General features: G+C 53.3%; 1 protein-coding gene across 2 annotated transcripts in view; it reads left to right on the forward strand.

Moving 5' to 3' along the window:
* The first annotated feature begins 1,675 nt into the window (after positions 1-1,675).
* The window catches only part of CLMN (calmin), a 95,953-nt gene continuing 81,012 nt past the window's right edge, over positions 1,676-16,616 (forward strand). For both annotated transcript variants that reach the window (XM_045561338.1, XM_045561347.1), the window contains exon 1: positions 1,676-1,864. In XM_045561338.1, coding sequence (XP_045417294.1) covers positions 1,783-1,864 — 82 coding nt within the window. In that variant the 5' untranslated portion in view covers positions 1,676-1,782. The remainder of the gene's footprint in view (positions 1,865-16,616) is intronic.

A 16,616-nucleotide genomic window follows, 5' to 3' on the forward strand; every position in this document is an offset into this window, starting at 1 on the left:
GGCTCTTTGCTTTGTAAAGAAAATGGTTTTCAGCCCAACTTCACCCCACAGCAATTACAGAAAATAAATTGAGGTATAAAAACAGGAGACGGCTAGCAGATGGGACAAAATCAGCCTGGCTACTGGCACCCTGGCTGTGCAGGATGCAGAGACAGACCCTGCTCACTGGAGTGTGAAATGACCACGCGATTATGAATCCAGGCAGGGAGAAGGCAGCTCCTGCCTCAAGCTCCTGCACTCGAGAGCCCCTGAAGGGGCCTCCACTTCTGTCCCCACTGATCCCTGGCCGCTGCTGTCCCGTGGGGGCTCCTCTCCTCCTGCAGGCTGAGCTCCAAGTGAGTCCTTAGGTTTCCTCCTTTATTCTGCCTCCCCTGCCCCCGTGGATGACTTGAGGGTAAACTCACTCTCCTCCAGGGCCCTGCTTCAGGGGCACAGACCTGCTCACCAGTGGGGCCTCCACAGTTACTTGTTAATTAACGTGTAGCCAGGTTTCCAGTATTCAGTACCTGGAACAGGGCAATGGTGACCACAGGCCCATGTGTTTAAATGCCCCATCAGCCCTGCCCAATTTTTTTTTTCTTGGAATATTCCATACTTAAAGCCATTTTCTTTGTAGCCTTAGGAGTCCCAGAAAGGGACAGAGCACCCAGCTGAGAGCAGGCAGCTGGGACTTCATGCCCCTAAGTCATTCCTCAGCCTTGGGCAAATTTCATGACTCGGGGTGCTGGTGGTGGAGGAGGGACCTCACTTTTTCAGAGTGTAAACCAATAAAAGACTTTGCCTGAGGTACATTTGAGTTGTGGGCCCCAAACAAGATAAGATCCAGGAATTCTCCTGAGTTAAACAGTGGGGGAAGGGATTCCAGCCAGAAAGGCCTGTCCTGGCATTTTCAGTAAGGCCCTGGAGAGGGTCACTTGGAGACTCAGCAGCCCAGGACCCCACCGGCCACCCCAGCTCCTGGAAGTTGGTTTGCTTCTCGCTTCTCCCAGAACTTGGGGTCACATCCCTGGACAGAAAATGGCTCCCGATATCTAAACTGAGGAAACAGGCCCTTGTCCCCATAGCCCCCCACTTTGGAGACTCCTCCAACTTTATCTCCATACCAGTTTGCCCCCTACTCAGGCGGTGGATGCTCCTTCAGAGGGGCCTCCGGGGGTCGGGGATGGGCAGGGCTTAGGCCCGGTCCCTCCGAGGGGGTCCATCTCCCAGAGTGGGCAGTGGTGGGAGGAATCTAGGGGAGTAGGAGACTTATCCCAGACCCATAGGAGGGAGGCAGTGGGGGCAGCCTCCTGCCCAGGTACGCAGACCGCCAGCCTCACCCCTGGCTGCGTCACCCGGCCCACCAAACCCTCACCCCTGGCTGCGTCACCCGGCCCACCGCCCCCTGAGACATCACAATCTGGGGGCGGGGACCCCGCCCGCATCACCGCGCGCGTTGCAACCAAACAATCCAACCGACACCCCAGGGAAAAAGAGAAACCGGCCTGAGCCAGCCTCCCCGCCCCGCCCCGCCCCTCGCCCCCCGGGGCCCCCGCCCCCGGATGGGGGAGTGAGCGCGAGCCGGGCGCCCCGCACCCGCCGCCCCGCGCCCGCCCGCTGCCCGCCCGCGGCGGGGGCGGCCCCGACCGCGCCGCCCGCCCCGCCCGCGCCCCGCCCGCGCCCGCCGCCGCTCCAGCTCCGCGGCGACCTCGCCGGGTGCGTGCCGCTCGCGCGCCCGCCCGCCCGCTCCCCGCGCCCGCCGCCCGCGCCCGCCCGGCGCCCCGGCCCGCCGGCCCGCGCTTCATGGCTGCGCACGAGTGGGACTGGTTCCAACGCGAGGAGCTCATCGGGCAGATCAGCGACATCCGAGTCCAGAACCTGCAAGGTAACGCAGCCCAGCCTCGCCCGAGGGACGCCCGCCCGGCGCTCGCAGAGCCCGGGGCGCCGCTGCACTTGGCCACTCGGGCCGCGCCGCGCGGCCCCGGGACCCCGCCGCTGTCACTCGACTTGGGGCTGGGCGCGGGGCTTGAGACGCCCGCCCCTAACCCCCAGCGTGGCCGCCCCGGCCAGATTTACAGTTGCCCAGGGGGTGGGGCGGCACGTGTGTGTGTGTGTGTGTGTGTGTGTGTGTGTGTGTGTGTGTGTGTTGGGGGGGGTCCGTTTTCAGTAGGGAGACGTCACCATCCCTCTCCGGCCACCGTTGCGAGTTTGGAGAAGTTTGTATGTGGGCTGTTGGGGGCGGTGGTCCAGGTCAGGGAGGGGAGGAGAAAGTGCGACTACGTGTGTGTGTGTGTGTGTGTGTGTGTGTGTGTGTGTGTGTGTGTGTGTGTGTGTGTGTGTGTGTGTAAGACAGAGAGAGAGAGAGAGAGAGCGCGCGCGCATGAGTTCGTGCACTTCCTAAGTACCTTCGAGGCCAGGGGGATTGAATGAGGGGTGGCGCCGCTGCAGGGGGGAGCCAGGGGTGTGGATCGGTGGGGTCAGGCGGGCACCCAGCCCAGACCCGCCACTTTGCTCAGGGAGCTGCCCTCCCCGGCAGGCTGGGACTCCAGCTGAGGGGCACAGGACGCTGGGACAAGGTGAAAGAGAAACTCCTGTAACCAGCCGTTTCTGACAAGGGCTAGGAGTGGCTGTGCCACACATGTAATGTGTTTATCTTTCAAAAGAATTTATTCAGTGTGGAAACTTAGAAAGAACAAAAATATTTGCAGGAAAAAAAATCACCTATAATTGCCTGCCTAAACCCACCCACTCAGAACAGACCTGCACTTCGCCGAAGTGTATTTCCAGCCTCTTTCTGTTTATATGTGGGTTTGCAGACTGGACAGAGTTCCACTTCCGGCCTCTCTTCACCCACATTAACCTGTGCAGGTGAAGTTGCTGTGGACGCTTCTCCTGGAGGTTTGGATTTCTAGAGATTTCAAGGTTGGGGGTGGTTGGGAGCCATTTGGAAGGCCTGGGCAGACGTGATGGGGCTGTGGTGGCGTGGCCACCCCTCCCCACCAGCAGGTGCAGTGACTTTACTGTGAGAAGGCAGGGAGCCCCAGCAGGCTGGGTGCAGGCTGGGGGATGGCTGAGCAGTAGAGTTTAAACATTACACCCGAGTGAATGCTTCCTGGGAGCCCAGGTGGACCAGCCCCGCCCATGGGTTGGGCAAGGACACTGTAGGCAGAGGTGACCTGAAATGGAGAAGGGAGCCTACTGGGGTGGGCGTTTTCTGATCTCTTCCGGCTGTGATTTGTGTCAAAGGAGGAGGATTGGGCTGGTGATGTAGAAAATGATCCCTTTCTGTGATGAGCCACGTGCCTGGATCCTGTTGCCTGAGAAGAGCTGACATCCTATTTGGGGGTGGGCATTAGTATCTTTTGCTGAGATGCATCTTGTTTGGGCTGTCAGGATGTGTGTGTGTGTGTATCTGTATGTCATAGGCAATCACTGGGTGTTTTATAGGCACTTCATAACCAATGTTTGGTGCAACAAGTTCCTGCCTTCCTCTGGGATCAGCTCTCAGTTTAGAGGAAATTGACTGTTATGAAGAGATGCTCAGCAATATCAGCATTAAGTTACAATCAGAACAGTAGGGTAAGGCTTCACGGAATGGGGACGATTTGAGATGGGTCCTGAAGGTTGCGTAAGAGTTCACTGGGTAAGGTGCTCTCCCTGAGCTCCCAGTGAACTGTGCTCACTTTGAGGCAAATGTCAGTTACAATTTGAGCATCAATGGGCTTTGCCATTAAAAAAATAAACTTTTAAATTAATGTGTGTATGTATATATGTAGTATGTATTATATATATAATGTACACTAATCTTAAATGGAAGCTCAACAAAATTTCATGTGTGGATATACCCATGTAACCACCACCCAGATCGAGGTGGAGAAGAGTCCCAATGCCCTAGATGGTTGCTGCTTCTTTCTTCCCAGTCAGTAACACCTCCCCCCAACCAAGCTAACTGTTCTGATCTTTATTACTGAAGATTAGTTTTGCCTGTAGAACTTGATGTAAAACTGAATCATACAGTTTGTACTCTTTTGATCTGGCCTTTTTTGCTCAACATTATGTTTCTGTGATTCATCCTTGTTCTTGACTGCATCAGTGGTTCCTTTGTATTTCCGAGCACTAGTCCATGGTATGGATGTACCGCTGTTTGGGTATCTATCCATCTGTCCAGGGACCTTTGGGTTGTTTGCAGTTTGGAGCTATTTATGGATGAAGCCGTCTGTGTCTTTTGGGGGTTGTCAGCACCCCAGAGTTGCTGAGTTGGGCTTTGCTGCCTTCGCTCAGCATTGCTGAAAAGAGGCTGAGAGTGGGGCTGGGGGCAGAAATCTGCCTTCTCTTGATTTTCCACTTGGTTTCTCTGTCTCTTGACTGTATGCTTGAGAGACGTTTTCTCTCCTTGCTTCCGTGGCACTCAGAAAGTCCCAACCAAAGGGCCAAGTTTGGAAGGCACCGCCCCCACTCCCCCACGCCAAGCTTACAGCATCTGCCAAAACTGGCTGTTGGATGTCGACTGGCCCCAGATGTGCCCGGACCATCATCCATGGAGGACTTGTTCATCTGAACTTGGCATGGGTGGCAGTCACGGGAGGCAGGAGTTCAGGCTGGAGGGTTGCTTTTGCAGCTTTGTGCGTACTTACAGCACAGGTAGTTGTAGCTGCCGTGGTGATGGGAGGCTGGCTACGCTGGGATGTCATGAATCTGTAATCATGGGGATTGAGGGGGATTCCAGCCTCCATCTGCAGGCAGCAGCTGCTGTCAGGGTTAGGTATCCAAGTTCTTTTCAGAAAGTTTTGACTCTCTTGGGGTCCTGGGGTGGGATGGTTCCAGGGTCAGTAATAAGGGTTAGCCCCAAGGTTACAGCCTCTGGGATATTACCTTGCAGGGAAGAATGGTTTAGTAATAGATCTATATCTTTGTATCTGTCCATATATCTAATGTTTAAGTTGACTTGGAGGGACATTGGCCTCTCACTTGCTCATCCAAGGCCCTCATCTGTCTCCCTGCCTGCGGGATTCTGGAATCCATGCAGTGTGATTGTGATGTGGAAGATCACCCCCCAAGCACTGTTGGCGTGAAGACTTCCTGACCTGTCTTCGGAGGTCAGGGTGAGCTGGACAGAGAGATGGCCTCTCCCAGGAGGCCTGCTGCCCAACTTCCTGTATCTGACAGGCAGATGAAGTTCTCTGGATATGGTCGCTATGGATGGCTCATAGAGATGTTTGTAAACTCCAGGCTCCCTGGCAGAGCACGATGTCCCTCTGGGCAAAGACTGCCTGTGCCACCCTCGCAGGGTCGCTTGGAAGGAAGCGGGGGTGGTCCAAGCTGTTGACCTTTTCGGAGAGGAGAAGATGGAATTGCAGGATGCTGGCAGCCTCTGTCTGGTGGCCCCCACTTCCTTGGAGCCACACGGGAAAGCAGGGACTATATTTTCTAGAATTGAGGTTGAAGGCCATTTGTTAAGGGTCTGTGCCTTAGTTCTCTGCCTGGCAGTGGGCTCCAGGGCTCCAGTGTCCTTCCAATGACATGGCTGCTTTGGCTGTCCCCTCTCCTTCTTTGCCTTGGCCTTAGGTTCTAGCTGAGGGCTCCACTAGTTCTGGGGGCACATTACTGTTGGGCAAAAAGGGACATCGGGCCAGGATTTAGAAGAGACTCCTGTTTGTGTGGGAAGCTGCCACTACCCAAAGAATCTATATTCCTTCTCTGTGCAGCTTAGCAAACATGTGCTGAGCACGTAGCATCTGGCAGACACTGGGGAATGAAAAGCTGGTTCTGCCTTTAAGGAGTGTGAAACTGTCACAGGCACCCAGCCAGGCTGGAGCTTGAATTTTCTGATTCTAGCAGCGCAGAGGTCAGTTTTGGGCTGTCATCTGTTGTTCTGGTGCTTTTGGGGTTTGATGCTGTGATTCTTCATCCCGTGGTTCCAGAGAGGCTCGGCTGAGCCCTGGTACCCAGAATTGGAGGTGGGGGAGTTAGGTGGGGCACAATGCTGTTGCTACTCTGGGGGAGCTGCATGGGGAGTGTCCATCTTTCCTGGCTGGATCCTGCTCCCTAAGTGGCATTCCCACCCTCAGTCAGAATCTGTCCGAGGTCATGTGACTTGTAAGTGGGGCAGGGATTTGAACCCAGGTCAGACTAACCCCAGGCATCTTGTGCTTGCTCTGAGTCATGTGCAGTGGGCATACAGGTAAAGGGGCTATTAGCCTCATGGCTGGGCGCTGCAAAGCCCTCTCAGAGGGGGTGGCTTTGGGTCTGGGCTTTGAAGGCCGAGCAGAAACGTGACTGCACATGTTGTGCATTGCACAGTGCAGACCGGGAGGGAAGTCACTGGACTAGCCTGGAGGCAGGACGGTGCCTGTGTGTTCCAGAAGGACCAGCCCTTGCCCATGTGGCCCACTTTCTCCTTTCGAGCCTCTGGCTCAGGCCCAGGTGTTCCTCATGCATCTTGGACTCGGCAATGACTCCTTTACGGCTGGGGCCTGGCCTCCCCTTTGCTAGTGCACCCACCATCCAGCCACTCAAACACGTTGCTGCTAAAGCCTCCAGCGGGTTTGGTGGCCTGCGGCAGAGCTTCCTGACCTGTGGGTTGAGGGCAGCAGAGCTGGGGCCTGGGCAGCTCCTTGGTCCCCTGCCAGGACCAATAGTATCATGGTCCACGAATGCCATGGTGAGAAAAAGGCAGGGTTGCCCTGGCTCATGGGATGAAGTCAGCCATGACAGCCTTCTTTCCCACAGCCCTGCCCTCCTATCTCCCTGTCTTTATCTCCCCATCTCCAGACCTTCCGTGCATAAAGCAGTGGAGTACACAGCAATGGGACAGGGCTGCTGCTGTGGCCACTGTTATCTGGCAGCCAGAGAAGGGAGGGAGCCCAGAGGGACCCTTCCTGCTCCCATCTCCCCTGCTCTTAGAGGACACAGCAAGTGCACTAAGGTTTCTGTACAAAACCCAAAAGGAAACCAAATGCAGAGATTTCATGTCCTCCAGTAGCTGCCTGTTAGGGCACTGCCCCTGGGGCTCTGTGCTTGCTTCTAAGGCATGAATCATCCTGTAGAGTTTCCTTCTGACTCCAAGTGGGGTCAGGTCACGGGCTTTCAGTTAAGCCCTGATTGCAGGCAAAAGGCCATGTTCTAGTGCCGGCTCCATCCCCAACTCGAAGTGTGGATTTTTCTCGGAGGTCTTTTCCAGGTGGAACTTTGTGAAGCTGGGGAAGCCACAGCCAAGACCAGGAGGCTGAAGGCCTGGGCCCGCGTCCTGGCTTTGTTGCTAACTTGCTGTGGGATCCTGGGAACTCCCTCTCCCTCAATATTCCTCAGTTTCCTCATTTGCAAAATGAGAGTGTTGGATTATCAGGGGCTCAAGTTCATCCCTGGGAAGGTGGTGCCAGGAGTGGCGAAGCCTGGGCAGAGTGTGCCCACCTACGGCCATCTGTATTCCAGTCCCCGGGGCATGTGGGAGCACGGTGGTGTGTGACTCTGGGCTCCACCGGGCACAGCTGGCTGGGTCCTGGATTCTGCTCGCTGTCAACTACTGGAGACTCACTTCCACCAAGGTCCTGTGCAGGAAAGGCTGCTGTGAAAGTACACAGCGGCAAATCGTGTGCACTCTTGGTTTGTCCCGGGGAGAGTTGACGGTGTCCAGGGAGGTTTAGTGACCGGCCCACGGACAGGGCAAGCAGGGGGCCTTGACTCCACCCAGGCAGGAGAATGTTCAGGGGCAGGTCAAATGGAAGCCCATCCGCAAACGGTTTGTCAGTGGCGAGAGAAGCCCACGTCCCATTGGCAGCAGACCTAGGAAGAGGTTTCACCACAGAGTCACGTGTCAGTGGCCACGGCTTGGCCTTGACTCTGTCAGGACGGCCCAGCAGTCCCGGGGGAGGGGATGGAGCACCTGACCAGATCGGCTGCTCTGGGGAAGCGGCCCTTTGCCCAAGAGGCCCACATTTCGTGAGCTGCCCTCCCTGACCTGTGGCGCTCGCCAGCATTTAATTTTTTACTGGAACAGCTGAGACTGCTCCTGCCCAACGAGCCATAGGTCACGCCTGCCCTGCATCTGAGGGAAGAGAGAAAAATAAAGTAATTGTCTTTTAGTGGTTGAACCATTAAAAGTGAACTCCCTGTTCCCATAGAAACCTTTTTTTTTTAATTTCCCCTTCCCTGTGCCTCTTTTTTTTTTTAAACAGTGGTAGATTGTGTCTGTCACAGAAGGAATTAGAGGGAGCATCAAAAATCATAAGTGTAGCATTAAAAAAATCTTCGACCATTTTTCTTCTTTACTGGTCTGTCTCCTTTTCTTTTCTTAGTTTTTTTCTATCAGAGTAGGGATTTGCAAACTATGGTCTGCAGGCCACATCTGGCCCACTGCCTCTGTTTGCGAATAAAGTTTTCTTAGAACAGTGATATCCACTCCTTTGCATGTCACCTATGGCTGCCTTCACACTACAAGGGCACAGTTGCAGGGTTGAGGCAGAGAAGGACCCCAAAACCCCAAAATATTTACCTTTTGGCCCAGTACAGAAAGAAGGAAGACAGAGAACTGAATAAACTAAGTAAAATGCTCCCAGCAAAAGGAAAAAGGGGCTGTGTGTGTGTGTGTGTGTGTGTGTGTGTGTATGTGTGTAATTTGGGTGCCAGTGCTGGCCATTTGTTCAGTAGCGTTTTTACCAAGGCAGTGGCTCTGACTTGGAACAGAGGCCCAGGATGGAGGCTCTGGAGATGCCTCCAGATCCCAGAGCCACAGTGTTGGCTTTGACCAGCTGCCACGTGCTTCCCACCTGTGCCTTCCCAGTGCTGTTCCATGTCTGGTTCTATCCAGAAGAAAGCCTGGGCGAGGCCCTGGTGTCAGCCCAACACCTGTGGGACAAGGGATCACCCTTCTTACCACTAGCAGGATGTGTCCCAGGGGGTCTGGGGAGGCTGGATTCAGTCTGGTGGGGCCGGCCTCCCCGCGGAGTAGGGGGGGTGTTTGTACGCTTGTGTTTCCGTGTCAGCAAGTATTGGTGGTCTCCCATTCAGAATGCGGAATCTGGAAGACTTCCTGTAGGAAGGCAGGGACTGTATTTTCTAAACCCAGACCCAGGGCACATGACAGGTAGAAGAGGCTCATGGTGATGACAGCAGGGGACACTTGTATGTGTAACGGCCCAGCCTTTTCAAAAGGGTGACTGTATGCGGGGTTCACTTTGCACCTGCTTTAGAAATGGGCTGACCCGCTTGAAACCTGGCCCGTTGGGCAGATAACAGTTATTGAGTCCTCCCAAAATGCTGGGAGCTGGGGGTGGAGGGAGGGGCGAATGGGACACTCCAAGAGTTCTCTGTATGGAGGGGACGAGGGTGTCATGAGCTTGAGATCAGAGTGTTGGGACTGAGGGTGCTCAGGGTGGGTGCTGCAGGAGTGGGGAGGGGGCAGGGCAAAAGCAGGAGATGTGAACCTGGGGCCGGGGTGGGGCTGGGGAGACCCAGCAAGCTCCTCAGTAGGGTGGGAGCCAGTGTGGGCTGGGGAGGGCAGGGAGGTGGGTCCCAGAGGGAGCCCATGCAGTTGACATTCACCTTTCATTTTTGCTCTTCCTGAGCAATGTGATCCGCTCTTTCTTGGCGATTATAATCCAGAGCCCCCAAGGCAAGGAGAAGCCAAGGAGGACTTGGGGAATTTGCAGAAGGCCTGTGGTCTTTTGATGTTGACCAGCGGGACCTTGGGCTCCTGCAGGACTGCAGAACTTGGTCTAACTGGAGGAGCCTCAGGGCTCCGGTGACAGAGTCACACTCCACCCCTGCTTCCCTCTCCTGGGGGGTTCTCCATGCAGCCAGGAGCCTTTGCGATATTTATATCCCTCTCTTTTTTAAAACTATTTTTAATCCTCTATGGTATGACATACTTAAAAGGCAGCGTTCTGAGCCCTTCTGGCTGGGAACTGGGGCGGCAGGTGGGAAGGGTGCTTGGAGATGACCTGCCAGATTTGGTGGTGAAAGAACATCATCCTCTGGCCCTTCCTTTCCCTCTGTGTCCTTCAGTCCTGGCCCTGAGCGTGTCTCTCGTCTGGGTGGGCCCTCCGGTGCTCACCTCTCTGCGTGTATCCACTGTTTTCTTGCCTCCAGTGTCCCCAGTTCTGTGTCAGCCCTGCCGCCTGAGGTCTTGCTCTCGCCACGCCCGTCCTCTACGCCTCTTTGCCCTCAGAATGAAGCCTGCGTGTGCTCCGGCCCCCACCTCTCCTGCCCTTCCTTGAATGAACGGACCCCAGCTGCACCCAGGTGCCTTCCTGTTCCCCCACAGGCCACACTCTTTCCCGTCACTTACCTTTGTCCATGTAGTCCCTGCTGCAGAGAGTGACCATGACCGTGCCCAGAACAGCCTCCTTGAACCCGGTCTGTGGCCTCCTGGGCAGAATTCACAGCCCCTGCCTCTGGACTCCCTGGGGCTTCACAGATGCCCTCTGAGCCCACCCCCGATTAGACCCCTGAGCGGAGGACACGCCTCTTTGTCCTTCTAGCCCCTAACACAGAGTAGGTCTTCAGAACGGCTGGCCCAGTTGTTGTAGGCTGAACAATGCCCCCCGCCAAGATGTCCACATCCTAATCCCCAAAACTGGGGAACATGTTTCCTTACTTGGTACAAGGGACTTGGCAGATGCGATTAAGTGAAGGATCTTGAGTTGAGGAGATTATCCTGGATTATCCAACTGGCCCGACTAGTACAAGCTTCCTTCTAAGACGGAAGCAGGAGGGTCGGAGAGAGAAGAGATGTGATCATGGAAGCAGTGTTCAGAGTGATGCCACTGCGAGAAGGGGCCAGGAGCCGAGGAACGCAGGCAATCGCCACAAGCCAGAAAAGGGAAAGAGAGGGATTCTCCTCCGGAGTCTCCAGAAGGAGCACAGCCTTGCCCATAGCTCTAATTGTAACCTATAAAACCCATTTCAGACCTCTGACCTCCAGAACTGTAAGATAATGCATTTGTGTTGTTTTAAGCCACTAAGTATGTGGCAATTTGTTATAGCAGCTGTGGGAAACTCATACACGAGTGAATAACAATTGGCCATCAAGCCGCCTCCGCTTCCCTAGAAGAGGCACACCTGGGAGACCCTCTAGGTTTCTGTGTGAGTTTGGTGGAGATCAGGGTGGTGGCAGCAAGCCGGAGCTGCGAGTGCAGAGACCTGGGCTCTGGTCACAGTGTGGCCACCGCCTGGCTGTGGAACCTGGGAAGGGTGTGTGACAAGGGACAGGAGAGTAAGACTTGAGGGGATGGAGAGAAGCCAACTGACCATTTACTCAGGAGGCCAGACAAGGCGGTGGAATCATGTCACTGTGGTCCCATCTATGCTTTGTGGCCCTGACACAAAGAGGGTGATGTCATAGCATCCTCTAGGTATGTGTCCTGTTGAGCAGACTCAAGGATCTAACATGCTCTGGCAGCGGTAACATCTCTTTTCTAATCCTTGTGTTCCTTTGGAGTTGAGATATACGAACCCAAAAAACGCTATTAACCCAGAGCAAGTCAAGTCCCAGTTGTTTTGGATAAATAATCTTCTACTTTATGTGGATTATCAAAGTTTGTTTAGAAAACAGAAGAACGTCATTAAGATATTGGTTTATAGACAGTTGCTAACTTTTGTTTGCATTACATCAAATGTTGAAAGTCCAAGGCTAGACATACAAGTTACAAGGGATTTTAATTCCCAGAGCATGGGAAAAAAATCCTAATCCTGCCTCACCGTTTCAGCGTTGTTGAATGGCGTCATGCTGTATGTGAGCCCCCCAACCCCCTTCTCCCTGCTTGGTCGGCACACGGTCAGTGCCGCAGTCTTCATTGCTCCGGTTCCATTCTTATCTCCATGGCAGGTTTCTGAAACCCCTAGTTACCACTGATAACCACACTGTCGCTTTTTTTCTATTTCTACTTATTGTTATAAAACAAGGATGACGTGCAATCGGATGTTCCAGTAATATTCCAAATATACAATGAAGGGGGCCGCGTAGCTGACAGAGCTCCGCTGTGTGTGAGCACAGCTTCTTCCTTGCCAGGCTGGCTTAGAAGTTCCCACCTGAGTTGCAGAAGGTGATTTGGGGTATCCTCACCATGATATGTGTAAGACACAGTACAGGTGTAAAAGCCAATGAAGTCAGGGATTGTCTTTATTGGCTATAGGGCATTGATATTGTGATTCTGGGGAGCGTGTGTGGGCCGGGGGGTAACCACAGTGCAGGACACTGTGCCATGTCTTCCAAATAACCCCTATGGTGGGCACTATTGTCTACCTCCAAAAACTAAGGCTGAGTGAGATTGTCTTGAGTGGCAGACCATTGAGCTCATGAGCGTAGAACCAAGAATCAGAACTAAGTCTGGGAAGGCGCAGCCAGTTAAGGGCAAGGTAGTAAGAGGGAGGCTGTTGGGACTTGAATTTGGGGGGAGAGGGAGATGCTTGGCCAGCACTAGATCAAGGACTAGCTGGCCCTGGAGAGGCCATTGACTTGGAACCCAGAAGGAAGACGGGATCCCGGCTGGTCCAGTTTTGTGGGTTGAGAAGTCAGCCTTGGCGGTGAGCCTTATCAGAGTAGGTTCAGTGACTCAGCCGGTTTCGTTCATGGTCACTTACACACCAGGTTCCTCTAACTGTAACACAATAAAGGCTAAATTCCTGACTGGTGACTTCCCAGGGGCAGACCCAAGTGGAGTGGGGATAAGGATCTCACTTGAAGAGGTGGAAGAGATGGAATTCTCACAGCCTTGATGCATAGCAGAGGTGACCGGAGACAGCCATGGGAACCATCCTCCCTTCTCACCCGGGTTGGGTTGTGTCCCAGCGCTGGCAGATTACGAAGCATCCAGTCTGCATAAAATCACTTGATCTGCCTGCTTTCAATATAATTTGCATCGAGATCTTCTCAATGTTTTTTTTTTTTTTTTCACCCTCTTTAGAGGATAAACTTCCATTCCTGTGCCTGATGGGGGAGGGACAGTCACCAAGTGGGAGACGTGGGGGAGGGGATGCGGATCCTGCTGGTTCTTTCCTCTGATCCTCTTGCTGCATCCCTGTCCCCCAACCCCGTTTCCAGAGGCATCTGCCACCACTAATTCTGGAGCCTTTGGGACTTTCAGGTTGTACCCTGGCTTGGTTTGTGTCTTTCCTTGCTGCCACTTTCCCTGCTGCCATTTCTTGAGTTTGCTAAATCAGCTACCACTGCTCCTTCTTGCCACCTTCAAGAATTTTGTTGTTGTCTTCCCTTCTTCTGCTCTTCCCACCATCCGGGGTTTATTTTCCACATACATAATCCATACAACAGACAAAATCCCTTTCCTAGGTTGCAGGAGAGTTGGGAGATGGCCTGAAATTGGAAGCCCGTGTTGAGTCTGTCCTCTCCCCTGAGAAGTCTCTCCCTTCCTTTCCAAGTGTCTCGAGCAGCCTGGTAGGAAGCTTGCAAGTGGGCGTCGCGGTCAGCCTAGCTTTGAGGACTGGCGCTGTGCGAAGCCCGCGGCTGTGTTCTTTTCCATTCTGACCATTCTCCAGGCTGCTGCTGAAGGCTGGTTACCAGGAGCAGTCAGGGGGATTGCAGAGGGGGTGTCGGTCACGCCTAAAGGCTGTTTTCTCCGCCACACACTTTGGTTCCTCTGTGACTGAGGCCTGGGGCCCAGATGGGGTGCAGCTGCGGAGGCCGAGGGACCCCCTCCAGTGAACTCACCACCGGGGTCCTCCCCAGGCCTCAAGCTGCCCATCAGGACTGAAACGCCTCTCAGCTTGCCGGGCAGGGGAGTTGAATCCGATACCCGGCGCTAACCACCACTCACTTTTGTTACTGCTGCTGTTCTGAAGCTGCAGCCTGTGCTGCACGCGGGCAGTGGGGAGGCCCCTTGCGGGAGAAAAGCCAAACTGCTGAAGGAACGGGTTGTTTGGTTTCTGCTTTGTTTGGGGTTGGAGCCCTGCCTGCTTTTATAAAACCTTCCCAGGCCCAAAGCCACAGGCTACCTGGGGGAGAACTGGCTGGGACCAAGCTTTTAAAGTTAGGCTATTCTTCATGGCCAGATTAAAGGTTATCCTGTGGGATCCTCCATCAGATACTGACTTGACTTGATCGTCTAGATTTTTGAGTGGATCGGATTACCCAGAGCTAGGAGCACTGTGGAAACACCCTTTGGGGATTTCAGCAAAGAAGGAATCACAGCCTGACCCTCCAGCACTGCCAGAATGATGCCTTTTTATCCTGCAGTTCTTACCGCGTAAACACAGCTGATCAATACGCACAAACCCAGAGAGAGGACAGTCTGCCTGGCCTGCGGTGGACAGGGAAGGTGTTTGGAGCCAGGCCCGGATCTGAGTTTTAGCTGCTTCGCTTTGTAGCTGCGGGACTTTAGCCACATTATGGGTCCTTGTGGTGTGTGGTCTCTTCTATCTGTTCATATAATGTGACTTGAATAATAGTAATGCCCTTCCAGGGTTTTTTGGAGGATTCAGTCGGGAATGTTAAAAATGCCCAATCCTAGCGATGGCATTGTATAAATTTAAAGTAAAAGAGGAATTTCTTTGGTTTGGTGGTAGACATCTTGGTAGCAGCCCAACTGAAGAGGTGAGTGAATCAGTCACTTAGTCAATATTTTGGGATTGTGCTGTGTCACGTCAGATTTGGTGTCTACACTGGGGGACCATGTTGTGGAGAGAACAAACACATCAATAGTTGACAAGCCCTGTATGAGTCATCTGGTCGGAGGCCTGGAATGCTTTGGAGATAGGAGAGATTATTGGAGTTGAGTGATCCAGGAAGGTTGGTGTAGCAGGTCCTTGTGTTGGGTGGGGACTTGAGTAGGCGGGGATTGGCAGGGATGGCCTCCAGGTGAGCGAGGAGGTTGGTGTGAGCAGGATGCAGAGGCAGCAATGCGCTGGGGTGTTCAGGAAGGTGGCTGGTCCAGTTGGGGTGGGCAGAGGGCCTGGGGATGTGGAGTAAGGGGTTCTTATTAATAATGAGGTGACCTCTGGGACTCATTTTTCCCCTGCAGCCATTTCACCCTGGGGACGTGGCCTTGGCTGGCTTAAGGCCAGCATTCCTCAGTGTGTGAGTTGGGGTGGAGGGACTCTTGTTTTTTGGAGTAGGATGTTCTTCTGTGAGTGGAATGTTCCACATGTGGCAGGAGGTTTTGACATCCTTGAAAATTTCCTCCAACATTTCCACCTGGGAGTGGTACTGCCCGTTTGAGATCTAGTAGGATAATTGAAGGGGGAAGCTATGCGTCTCCGAAGAGCTAAATCCACTCTCGGACACAACAAAGAGTTGTGGGAACTACGTGTGCCCCTCACTCAAAAGGCTCTTTGATATGAAGCTCCAGCTTTGAGGCTCTTGGAAAATCAATAGTTGATGTAACAGCTGTCCCATGAATTGTGTCCATTATAACCGAACACTCTCCAGCTGTGGGAAGAATCCAACAGTGACGTGGTAATGCATGACCCTTTTGGATTACTCCATGGAAAATTACTTCATGCATCAGGTGCTGATGCTGCAACTTTTATTTTTATTTTCCAAAATATTGCCTGTTTTCAAGTCTGACCAACCAGAGCCCTTCTGGTTCTTGAGTTAACTTCATGTAACAGCAACTTCCTACAAATACTTACCGAGTGTCTGCTTGGTTCCGGGCTCCTTCCCAGGCACCAGAGATATAGACTCGAGCAAAAGAGACCTAGACACTGCTCTACGGCAGGGAGTCAGTCCCCGCGGTCCCACTGGGATATAATGATGGCTATGACGGCAGGCTGCTGGGAGAGTATCTAACCATGGGACCCTGCATTAGGCGCCATTCAGGGACGGTGGTGTTTTAAATTGAAATGAGAGGAATAAACAGGAGTTAGCTAGATGGAAGGGGGAGGAACGTTCAGTGTACAGGACACGGCTCCATCGCCTTGAGCTGATGAAGGTTGCTTTAGAGGTTATGTTAGACCTGGAGTCCCTAATACGCACAGCCCTTGCACCCTGCCTCGGTGAAGATGGTTACGTCCTGGGAGTTGGAGGCAGGGGTCTGGATGTCTTCTGTTCAGCAAAGCGATAGCCTGGGGCTTGGGCTATTATCAGAGGGTCCAAAATGTCTGTGATTCACTTCCTTTAATATAGGCCCAGCTCCAAAGAGATGCTCCCAGTCACCAATAGTACCCTGGTTGGCTCTGATGCCAGCCCGTGGAGTTGGGGTGACTTCCGTTTTGCTCATCTGTGTGCTTTGGGGTATGGCAGGGCACTGTGGTACTAGCACCCTGTGGTTGTGTCCTCTCCTCGCCCCAGGCCCATCTCCCCCATTTCTTTTTCTCACCCTGAAACCTGTGCTGTTTCCTCTAGGCCATACCAATCCCCCATGCAAGTGCAGCTTGGCTCTGTGAATGACAAGCAGGTGGCTTCTTATTCAGTCCCCACTTTCAACTTCAGTTTCTCCTGTGTAAACTGTGGGGTTAGACCCCTGCTGTCTGTCCGTTATGGTAGTCACCAGTCACGTGACTATGGGGCACCCATGCCCAGTCCAGACTGAGATGTGCTATGAGTATAAAACACAAAATTTGGAGACTTCATATGAAAAGAGAATATTAAGCATCTCATTAATCATTTTAAAATATTACTTGAATGATGGAATGATATTTCTTTGGATAGAGTAGTTTAAATAAAATATATTATTAAAGTTAATTTC

The sequence above is a fragment of the Lemur catta genome, chromosome 1, assembly GCF_020740605.2.
Source record: "Lemur catta isolate mLemCat1 chromosome 1, mLemCat1.pri, whole genome shotgun sequence".
Lineage (NCBI taxonomy): Eukaryota > Metazoa > Chordata > Mammalia > Primates > Lemuridae > Lemur > Lemur catta.